Raw genomic sequence first — 12,190 nt, 5'->3', positions numbered from 1 at the left:
GCAGCAGTTTACAATAAATAAAATAAATTTGACAAATTTACAATTAAAATAGAAGAATGCAGCATGATAATTAGCTAAATCTAGCACACTACTAATTAGCTAAAAATGCAGCAGAACAATCAACTGAAATGCAGCACAGTGATCAACCATTCTACAAATAGAGAAAATCTTTAGGGGTTATTGTAACGAGAAGTGAAGAAGAAAAGAAAGAAATGTTCCATTAATTGAAGTTCCTTACCAGTTCCTGTCAATGATAGACCATTTCTGATTGCATTACTGCAGTCTCCTAGAAAATGGTAAATGTTTCCTTAAGTTACTTCATAGATATCACAGTTCTTGAAACTGATACAGAATCAACAGCTCTGGTTTCACAAACTGGCCCCAACAGAACACACATGCACACACCAATAATTCCAGCATAACACACACACATGTAGCTAGGTCTAACTTAATGAGAGCTCTCCACTCCATTTCAAGTGTGACCACCCCTCTGATTTCTTTTAGTCTATTTTGCTATTCTTGAATGTCGTGGTCAGCCCTCAAACCTGCCAATAAATGGCATGCTTTATTGAGTTGTAGGTCATGTAGGGGTGACGTTTTAACTGCATACTCCCAGCCTCTTTGCGTGTCACAAAAATCTTCAAAGAACTTGAAATTAATCACAAGAGATTGACATTACCAAACGATAATGCCCTGTATAAGTTTTTATAAGGTAATCCTGAGCTTACACTGTATGCAAATAGATTTTTAGATGCAAACAGATGAAACAACTAGAGACCACATCAAACTGTCATTGTACTATATTTTCTAGCACACAAGTCAACATAGTATATAGTATAAACATTCAATCATTGTCACTATCTTTCCAAACCCAGCTGCATTTCATTTGGAATCTTTGGTCCTCCAAAGTCATCTTGGACCTACCTTTTTTGGCTATAAATTTTGGTCTGAAAAATTTGACTTGTATTTTGGAAGACACAGTATTCCACCTTAGTCCTTGTCAAGTTAAGGGACCAACAGGACAGCAGGGTTTCAATTCAGAATTTTTTTTTTTTGTCAGATCACCTTCACTACTGCTAAGTAGGCCCTTTCTAACTCTCTCTCCAAGACATGATTCTGTTAAGAATTAAGGGCCTATCACTCTTTAAGAGGTTTTATTTCACCAACTTGAATATTTCAACTGAAATCATTGGAGATCCTATGCAGGGTTCATTCATCCTTTTTTAACAGGCCTTAGTTTTGTCCCACTGAGGGTGGGTATTGTTCTAGTCATCAACTATGTAACAAATTGCACTGGTAGTAGCACTCAAAGCAACTTGACATCACACTTGGTGAGAGTCAGATGACAAAGTGTTTGTAAACACATTACAATACTCCAAGTACACTTTTGATTATTTTAGATGAGACACACAAGGAAGTGAAAAGTCCTCAACACAAAATTAAGTTCACCCCATTGTGCTGTTTTGTCCAAAGTTTAAATAACTAAAATAAAGCCACCCAAGCAAGCATAGAAGAAAAAAAAACTATATATATATATACATATATATATATATATATATGTATAAAAGCAAGATGGTGTCCTGCTGCTAAGGACACTATAAAAGCTTGAGATAGACTTAATTCCTAAGCAAGAAGCCCAATACCAGAAGTGTTGTGCCAAAAACAAAACCACCATAAACCCTTTGAAAAAATTTCTTACCTGGATCTTGATCACAGTTTCTGGATATATGACCATTTTTACCACAATTGTAGCACTTCTGGTCTGTTAAGATGAGAAAGAAATGGTAGATAAGAGAAAGCAAGGATGGGAGATGGAAAGAGGAGACTAGAGACCCATCCCACCACATTCATTAATACTTACGAGAGTTTTCCAAATTCTCTTTATTCCGTAATCTATTCTGGTAACTACGATTCTGATATTCAGCTGAAAACAAATAGATATACTAGAATCAAAAACTGGTCACAATATAACTAACACTTACAGATATGCACACAGCTTACCCAACTCACCACACATCCAAGGTGATATCCACATTTGACTACCACCTGTGAACATCTCTCACATCACCTTTCGTAGAAGTCTTTACATGGTCACTCAACCAGCTGGAAACAACAGCTATAAAAAAGAAGCATGGTCACAGGTGTAATGTCTTTGACCATAGGTCTATTGATCTGACCTAATCTTGGGTTAAGGACATCCCATAACACAATTCTCAAAGATCATTCGCATCATACCAACTTCTGCCATGCCATTGGAGGTTGTTTGCTGCTTCTCCATAGCAGACTCACCAATTTCCATAATAATCGATGGGAGTCCTCTCAGCATTTCACACTACAACCACGTCACATCACCACCATCGTTTAACATTTGCCTTCCATGTTGGCCAGGCAGAAGACTGTCCGTTTTGGCATGGTTTTTACAGACGAATGCCCTTCGTAACACCAACCACCCTGCAGTTCTACCATAATTATAACATTAAAGACATCAGCACCACACATCACCATAGCAACCAAAGCAAAACCACAAGACTACCACTCCATACCACATTCATGCCTGCACACAACATCCAGTGCAGTGAGTCTCAGACACAGTGCTTACCAGGCTCGTCTCCATCGATTACTTGCTGTATCAGGGCCTTGGCTCTCACAACATCTCTTTGGTCGCCTCTAATCTCAACATTTGTTTGATCAGAGTTAGAGTTATTCACCTGAAACAGAAATCAGACATGTCAATAATTGTTTAAGACTAGTAATTCATTGACAAAGTTATTAACGTGTTGGCTAGCATACTTCTCTATATTTGTTCCAGCTCACGAACAGTTTAAATAGCACAAAATTTAAGGTAAAAACAGAGAAGGGCAGAAAACTTGAGTTGGAAAGGATCCCCAGCAGTATTCGTTCTGGATTTTGGTATAATGACAGCGACACTTGTAATGTCACAAGTATCATCCCCGACTGGCTCCTGCTGTATCACTGTTCCTTCGGACAACAACAGCAATGCAGAAGCAGATGAAAGTTACAGGGTAAGCAGTGGTCTTCCACATAAGAAACCACCTCCAGGTCTGCACATACAAGCACAGATACAGAGTCCATTGACTGATGAAGGCCCCTGCAACCAACAATACGTCTTCTTTATTCAGTTCGTAATGAATGTAGGAAAGAAGCCTGGTTTTGTGATTGGGAGGTTCACTCCTACAGCATTGCTCTTTGATCTGAGCTATTTGGCAAAGTATTTACAGGAGAGGTAAACCCTAACATCACTGACATGGAGAGGATGCTTTCATATACTGAAGTCAAGAACTGACAAAAAGAGGGCTTCCAAAGCCACCACTAACAATCATTTGAACTACCCTCACAAGGACCAACTCATAAACACCTTCAATAAAAGACATCTTTGCACAGTTTGCAAAATCTTTTAACCGCTCAAAATTGCAGCTGGTCCTTTGCTAACAGAACCTCTGCTAACTTGGTAGAATTCTTCTACCCAGCACTTTAAGGACCATGCACATCAAATTCATTAGTAAAGAATTCAGCAACATTCACCCTTTTTGTCACTGCTACATTTGCAACAAACCTGAGTTCTGAAACCGGTACTATTTAAGAAGAGTGGTCCCAGTGTGCACACTCACACATCTGCACTACCTAGTCAATCCTTACTTTGTGCTTTGCTTAAAAAAAAAATTATTTATTTTCTGTTTTATTTACTTTGCTAGGTAGACGTAGGATCGACTAGTCCTGACCAGCTAGCATGGATGCGTGAATACACGAGTGCACGCACCGGGACCACTCTTCTTAAATAGTACCCTGAAACCCTTCTGACAATGACCCTTTCAGAACAAACCTCTATCCTTGCATGTTAATATTCACATCTATACAATATTTCATTTTGCTTGATCACCAGCTGGTTTATTCTGAGAAATGAACATAGCACCAGACTAGATTTGATCTTGAAACCATTTATCTCTAATCAACTGGGTCAGTGTTTCTTCCTCACAAAAATTCTCATTAAAACTAAAATCCCAGTGGTTGCTGTTAAAACATTGAGTTGAGAATTTGGGAAAAATTGTGAACAAACTGTTAATAACTGAAGTTAGTTTAAGAGCAGCTGCCCAAAGCCACTGATGACGAGGATGCTGCTTCATAAAATGCCACAACTCTAACTTCATCCTTTTTGCTACCAACCCATCCAGCACCAGCACTGGTTCTATGATACAAAGACTCATTTTAAAAGGTTCACAATGTGTGTGTGTGTGTGTGTGTGTGTGATTATGTATTTTAAATTCATATATTAGAATCTTCTATCATAAATTTATAAGAATATTTTGCTGTTATGCTCCAAAAACATCCCCTTAAAAGATTATTTTTAAAATTGTTGATCGTTTACAAAATAATCGAAAAACATAATCAGTAAGGTCAGAAAAAGAAATATCAAAACAACACAAAAAATCTTACTATAATACGTGTTCTGGTGTCTTGCTGTAATTCTCGAATTTTTGAACCCTTTTTACCTGAAAACAACAGAAAATAGAATGTGGTAAATATGGGAGAATTGACCTGAGTTTTATGAATAATCACCCCCCCCCCCCCCTGGCTCCCAGGTCCATGAGCCAAATACAGGGTGGATGAAGATGAGTGAAGCAACTTCAGATCAGGACACAGCAATTTATTTTTTATTATTTGTGACTTTTGATTTTTTAGATGTCCCTTAACGCAATTTCTCAGGTACGATCAGCAACAAGTCTGTCAAAAATCGCATTTTCAAAATGTCTTTGTTATCGCAGTTTTGTGAGATTTGGCAGTTATTTCTAGCATGTGGATAGCCTGCTTGAGGGCCTGAGGGTATATAAGGCGGGGTGGGGTGAAATTTTGAAAAATTTTTTTTTTCAGAATCGGACCTCCATAACCAAAAACGCGGGATTCCGTAAAAAAAAGAATCAATATATATCCAATATATATGTTTTTTTTCAACCCTGACTTGTTGACACCCACCAAGCTGGTTATTATTTTTTTTTTGTTTCCGGGTGAAGATACAAGTCATGAAACGGTCTTCTATAACATTTTCTGGTTAAAATTCACTCACAAGGCATTAACCAGTGGTCCGAAAAGGCAATAATACTGGGGGGGGGGGGGTCCGTGCAAAATTTTATATATATATATATATATATATGGGAAGCACTCCGTCGGTTACGACGACGAGGGTTCCGGTTGATCCGAATCAATGGAACAGCCTGCTCGTGAAATTAACGTGTAAGTGGCTGAGCACTCCACACACACGTGTACCCTTAACGTAGTTCTCGGGGATATTCAGCGTGACACAGCCGGCCCTTTGTAATACAGGAAGTAAGAGTGAGAGAAAGTTGTGGTGAAAGAGTACAGCAGGGATCACCACCATCCCCTGCCGGAGCCTCGTGGAGCTTTAGGTGTTTTCGCTCAATAAACACTCACAACGCCCGGTCTGGGAATCGAAACCGCGATCCTATGACCGCGAGTCCGCTGCCCTAACCACTGGGCCATTGCGCCTCCACATATATATATATATACACACACACACACACATAAGGATAAGCATACTAAAAGGGGTCCGTGGGAAAACTCATTCAAATAAAAGGGGTCCTTGGTAGTGAAAAGGCTGGGAACCATTGCTATAGACACTTGGCAAGGTGCTGCGCAGTGGGACTGAACTCAAAACAACGTGGTTGCGAAGCGAACTTTTATCTTAACCACAAGGCCATCCTGTGTCAACATTTGTAACGAATGAAAAAAGAAAAAAAATAATAAACGCAAACAAAATACACAAGAATTTCAAAGATCTTTCATGCACAAAGAGTTCATTTTTTTTTCAGAAAACAAAATTCTCCTGTGGACCCTGATCGAATTTCTTGGCATTATTTATGCCACATATTATTGCAACCCGATTCTTCTGACTTTTAGAAATGTTGGTTAATAAAGGAAGAAGAAAAATCCTCAGCACGGAGTTTGTTGATAAACAGAACTGGAAAGAATCGGGTTAGAAACCGATTTTACAAACATTTAATTCCTCCTCTTTTAGTTTGTTAGTCAGGTCAGGTCAAGTTGTGCTTTCCGGGATTTTGTGAAATAGTTTGAAGCCAACATCAAATGGAATTTCGGGCCAAGCGACCACAACTTGACCATTCGGTTTCCACACACACACACACTCTCTCTTAACCATTCTGTATATATATATATATACATATATATACATATATACATATATATATATATATGTATACATATAGATGACAGAGAGTGCCACCCACTCAGAAAAATTATTTTTTTTTAACGAGATTCTAGATAGGTTTCAGATGATTAAATTGGAATTTAATGTTGAAAACAAATAGTCGGCGGGCACAAATATATTGACCCACACACGTGTGTGTGTGTGTGTGTTGTTAGAGTGAATCTGCCTGAAGAATATCAATCACAGGAGATATTCAGGATTTGAGACATTCTGACCGTGACCACTGGAAGAAAAGTTTAATAAGAATATAACTTCTTTACTGAGAACGGCAGATGGTGAATTGAGGAAAATTTGGCTGTTGTTTCTAAAATGGGTAAAACAAAACGGTTTGAGCAGAGGTTGCTAGGGAGAAAGAAAAAAAAGCCAACTTGTTAGAATATCGGTTATTTATTTAGCCACGTGCAGAGTTTTTGAGGCTAAAAAGAGGAAAATCGTTAAAATACTTCAACAAAATGATTTCAGGAGAGAAAAAAAGCAGAAAACTTTAAAACTTACCAATTATTCGACCAACTTTGGAAGATGGAACCATAAAACTATAAGAGTCAGAAGGCATTTTGAGGTCTTTACACTATTTTGTATGTTATATATGTGTGTAGAAATAAATATTCACATGTATGTATATGGTGTTGTATATATTATTACAGGTGGTGTTTTAGAAGTTTGAAAATTGTTATTATACACTAATGATGTTTAAAATATATCTCTAGGTCCTCTTGGTAGACATAAAAAAAAGGGTTGTATACAATGTGTTGGAATCCAAACGGCAGTTATATACACACAGATGTTTGTATATATATATGTTTATATATATATATATACACACACATATATATATATATATATGTATGCTTATATATCTGTATGTGTATATCTATCTACCTATATATCAATAGGTCTATATTGATCGATATTAAAAGTGCCGTCGGGTTAAATATGGTTTCACCAATGGGTAAGTCTATCGGTAAGATGTGAGTGTCTTATATTCTGATGTGAGGGTCTTAGGTTCTGCTGTGAGGGTCTAGGTTCTGATGTGAGAGTCTAGGTTCTGATGTGAGGGTCTAGGTTCTGCTCATCTCCGTTTCAAAGGGACAACAGTCGCCGTCCTTCGTTAATCTCTTAAACCGGAAGGAAAAACAAAATGTGTTTCTATGAACCTAGAGACATGCATTTGCATCTCTGTTAATACAAGTAATAAGCGTCTGGAGTTAATTAGGGGATCTACCCCCACCTAACTGATAAAACAACTATGACAAATAATAAATCTGCGATTCTGTGAAGTGTTGCAGGATGCGGCGGTGTTCAGACGTTTCCTGACATGGCGCTCTTCACCGGTTTATATAGGATAGCGCCGTGGTAGGAGGGACAATGCGTATAATAGAGAGGGGTAATGGCAGCAAGAAGAGGAAGGGGAGGAAAAAGACTTCTGAGTTATCTCCCTTATTGTCACCACACATCTTGAGATCCTTTTCTTAGACAACAGGGCAGAGACACCGTTAGAAGGGGAGGAGATAAGGAAAGTCAAGGAGGAGGAGGAGGAGGAAATACACTGATTGAATAAATTAAAAGGAGTTACCAAGACAGGGGGAAATTTTTTCTAGAAAATTCTATCAACGAGGCTATCTACAGATTACACGCAACTTGTAGGTTCTATCTATCTATCTATCTATCTATACATACATATCTATCTATCTATTTGTCTGTCTGTCTCTCCATGAACTTTTGAAATTTTCAAATTTTTAAACTTTTCTAACTTTGAAACTTTTAAAGCTTTAAAACCCCAAACTCTGAAACTTTTCAAGAATAACATGGATAAAATTTTTGAAATTTTTTGAGGTTTTTTGAGTTGTCTTAGAAAAAATTCTTTCAGGGTTTTTGAAGTTTATTAAGTTTTTTAAGTGATTCTTGAGATTTCTTTAAAAATAGTAGAACGTATATACATATATATATATATATATATGTATATCATTGTTGTCATTTAACGACCACTTTCCATGCTGGCATGGGTTGGACGGTTTGACTGAGAACTGGCAAGCCAGTGGGGTGCACCAGGCTCCAATCTGATTTGGCAAGGTTTCTACTGCTGGGTGCTTTTTACGTGCCCTGGTATCTTCCATGGTGTACATGGTGCCATAGAATTGGTTCCCGAAATGAAGAGGGAACTAAGTTCCTGGAGTTCTGCAATGCAAATAACTTATTAATCTGCAACACCAACTTATCGATCAGGTGACTCTGCTAGCCAGATTGATTTTATTCTCACCAGACAGCGGGATGCATGGCTGCTCTTCAATACAAAGACCCTCCCTGGTGAAGAATGTACCCCACAGCATAGACTAGCCACTAGTGACTTTAGACTCGAGGCCGGAAGGATGCCAAAAAGCAGACCAATCTGGAAAAGAAGAACTTGGAAGCTTAAGAACCCTTCACAGGTCAGAGATTTAGGGATATCTTTACTGAGAAATTTGATGATAAGGAGGAGAAGCTACAGTCCTGTGACATAGAAGGCAGCTGGGAATTCCTGCGAGACAGCTTGCTGAGCACCACAGACCAAATCTGTGGCTGATGCAAAGTCCCTTCCAGACCTAGGGTAACATGGTGGTGAAACAATACTGTAGATAGGGCCATTAGCAAAGAAACAGTCTTGGAAGAGTGGGGATAGTAGGGGACTGTATCAGAAATCCAGAAGGGAAGCTAGGAAACATATAGTGAAAGGAGTAGCAGAGAAGTTTGCTAATGTTCAGCAAAGTGGGGACCAAAGAACTGAAGTATTTCTGATTGAAAGACAGTGTGTGAGAGAAAATTGTGATATCATAGGAGAGAAATGTGTCTGCATGGATGATGGTACCTTTGCGTTTAATGATTCTGCAGAGGAAGAGGCTTGGAGATGCCATTCTGAAAGACTGCTGAATGTGGAGAATGAAAGCATCTGCAGGAGAAATACCTAGCCAAAGATAAACCTCTGTATTTGGCTTTTGCTGACTTGGAGAAAGCCTTTGACAGAGTCTCCTGATCCCTTGTCTGGTGGTCAATGCAGAAATTAGGGATAGACAAGTGGTTGGTAAGAGCTGTACAAGCCCTGTACAGAGATGCTGTCAGTAAGGTGAAGATGTGCAACAAGTATAGTGAAGAATTCCAGGTAGAAGTAGGGGGTTCACCAAGGATCAGTCCTCAGCCCCTGCGTATTCATCATAGTCCTCCAGGCAATAACAGAGGGATTCAAGACAGACTGACCCTGGGAGCTCTTCTAATAGCTGAGTCATAGAACTAGAAATGAAGTTTAGGGTGTGGAAGCAAGGTCTAGAATCAAAGGGCCTTAGGGTTAACCGAGAAATAACCAAGCTCTTAGTAAGTAGAAAAGCTGACAAATCACAAACCCCTTCAGGTAGATAGCCCTGCTCAATCTGTAGAAAAGGTGTGGATAGAAATTCCATAAGATGAACCTGGTGTAAGCTATGGACACATAAAAGGTGCAGTAATATCAAAGGAAGGTTAACCGGGAAGATTGTGTACAGCAGATGCACAGAGACAATAAACACTGAAGATGTACAGAAAACTGAATTCATTAAATGCCAGGAGGAAAAATTAGAAGTAGTTGATAGCTTCTGCTACCTAGGTGACCAAGACTGTAGTGGGGGTGGTTGCTTTGAGAGTGTAGCGGCTAGAATACAAATAGCCTGGGCAAAGTTCAGGGATCTCTTACCTCTGCTGGCAACTAAGGGCCTCTTGCTCAGGGTGAAAAGTAGACTGTATGATGCATGTGTGTGAACTGCCATGCTACGCAGCAGTGAAACATGGGCCATGACTGCTGAAGACATGTGTAGACTTGAAAGAAATGAAGCTAGTGTGATCCTCTAGATGTGTAATGTCAGTGTGCATACACGATAGAGTGTGAGTGTCCTGAGAGAAAAGTTGGACATAAGAAGCATCAAATGTGGTGTGCAAGAGAGTCAACTGCGCTGGTATGTTCATGTCTTATGTATGGATGAGGATAGCTGTGTGAGGAAGTTCCACACCGTAATTGTGGAAGGAACCTGTGGAAGAGGTAGACCCAGGAAGACATGGAATGAGGTGGTGAAGCATGACCTTGAAATGTTGGGCCTCACAGAGGCAATGACAGGAGACCGAGACCTCTAAAGGGAGATCACTGCCAGAGTTGCATGTCTGGCCATTAAAAAGCACACTTGATGCGTTGGGCGATATGATATGCTTGAGAAGACTTGTTGAGTTGAGTAAAACCAATATCGTAGCTGTGGCCAGTGCTGCCTGGCTGGCTTCCATGTTGGTGGCACATAAAATGCATCATCAAAACGTGGTCAATGCCAGTGCCCCCTGACTGGTTCACATACCAGTGGCAAATGAAAAGCACTATCAAAAAGTGATCGATGCAAGGGTCGTTTGACTGGCTCCCATGCCGATGGCACATAAAAAGCATCCACTACACTCTCAGAATCGTTGTCATTAGGAAGGGATTCCAGCTGTAGAAACATGACCAGATCAGATTAGAGCCTTGTGCAGCAGCTGGCTTTCTAGACCTCAGTCAAACAGTCCCACCCATGCCAGCATAGAAAACGAATGTTAAACAATGATGATGATGATGAAATATATGAGACAAGGTAGAAATAATGGTCATTTCATATTTTTTCCTTTAATGGAGTAAATTAGGTTTACAGTTATTCGCAGTGATTAATAGGTTTACACAATTGGTCTATTGATCAGTTGAGAAAAATTGAACAGCCAAAACAATTAATTAAAAAAAACGACCTAAAAATTAATTTAAGTTGTTCAACTTTTCTTAGCTGATCAATAGACCACTTGAGATAACCTATCAGTAATGTACCTATAATAATTACTGGAAACAGCTGCAAGCCTGATTTACTCCATCAAAGGAAAACTATATAATGACCATTATTTATACATTGTTTTATATATGACTGGGTGTAAAAACCAGTTTCACTGGAACACAACCACAGATTTACAATACAGAATGTTGTTAAACTAACCTCTGACACTGAAATAAGAATGCTCAGAGTTCTTTACAAATCTAAACAATATTGTAAGCCAGATGTGTGGAGTACTTTGACCGGATTACTAATCCCTCACTAATAATTCTGTCTGTCTGTATGTATGTATAGAGTGTTTGAAGTAGTGTACAGATATTGTAAATTGAGGAATTATTCTGATTTTTTGAGAAAAAAACTCTCTAAAATGTACCTATGTATTTCAAAATATCATTGGGTTCATGGCTGTCAAATAGTTAAGTATTATAAGTTTTACTCTCCCTTCCCCCATCAGCTTTAGTCTGCAAATTTTGGCTGAAATATATTCTACTGGACCCAAATGGTTTCTACTTCAAAGGGATCTTGATTGTGCCACTTAAACTGTCTTTTTCACTCTATCCATAAAAGATAGATTCTAGTTTTCCATTAGACTTAATAAACTAGTCAATAAAATCCCCCCCTCCCCAGCAGTAATAAATCTAAACATCAAAGTAAAATTAATGATAAGCAGTGTCTTCCCCGTGAAAAAATATCAGTTACAACTATGATGTTGTTGATGAAACTTCTTCTTTGTCTATCTACTTACCCTCTTTGTGATTTTGGTTAATAGAATAACTGTACAAATGAATCCTTTGAATTTAACTAAATTCTATATTTTTATGCAGCTGAAGATTGCTCTACATTTTAAAACTGATGTAATATTTGCATTGTTTAATTAAATGGAGTCGCATGAAACGATCGTACTGCATTACCTCTGGATATCCTTGTTGCTTATTTTGATTGTAATCACCCCAATTTCTGGTGCCTTTAACTTAAGTACCATATCTAAATTTTACTGAACTTATATATATATATATATTTAATGGGGAAGGTTGGTTTATGGGATTACCCTGGGTTTCCCGTCCATAAAGGGTTTAGCTTTATGGCTTATTGTCAG

The 12,190-nt window shown here is 38.6% G+C and overlaps 1 protein-coding gene across 4 annotated transcripts in view; it reads right to left on the bottom strand.

Annotated features, from left to right (window-relative positions):
* LOC115223888 (probable ATP-dependent RNA helicase DDX43) overlaps positions 1-7,603 on the bottom strand; it is a 28,949-nt gene extending 21,346 nt beyond the window's left edge. The window contains exons 1-6 of one of the 4 annotated variants that reach the window (XM_029794603.2): positions 6,755-7,603; positions 4,453-4,508; positions 2,600-2,708; positions 1,862-1,924; positions 1,700-1,762; positions 239-286 (exon numbers count right to left, since the gene is read on the bottom strand). In XM_029794603.2, coding sequence (XP_029650463.1) covers positions 239-286; positions 1,700-1,762; positions 1,862-1,924; positions 2,600-2,708; positions 4,453-4,508; positions 6,755-6,812 — 397 coding nt within the window. In that variant the 5' untranslated portion in view covers positions 6,813-7,603. The remainder of the gene's footprint in view (positions 1-238; positions 287-1,699; positions 1,763-1,861; positions 1,925-2,599; positions 2,709-4,452; positions 4,509-6,754) is intronic. The other 3 variants (XM_029794604.2, XM_029794605.2, XM_029794606.2) reach the window with 3 other exon arrangements.
* Between the last annotated feature and the right edge of the window lie 4,587 nt (positions 7,604-12,190).

The sequence above is a fragment of the Octopus sinensis genome, linkage group LG24 (assembly GCF_006345805.1).
Source record: "Octopus sinensis linkage group LG24, ASM634580v1, whole genome shotgun sequence".
Lineage (NCBI taxonomy): Eukaryota > Metazoa > Mollusca > Cephalopoda > Octopoda > Octopodidae > Octopus > Octopus sinensis.
The sequence above is the reverse complement of the archived record's forward strand: the minus strand, read 5'-3'. Positions and strand labels throughout refer to the sequence as shown.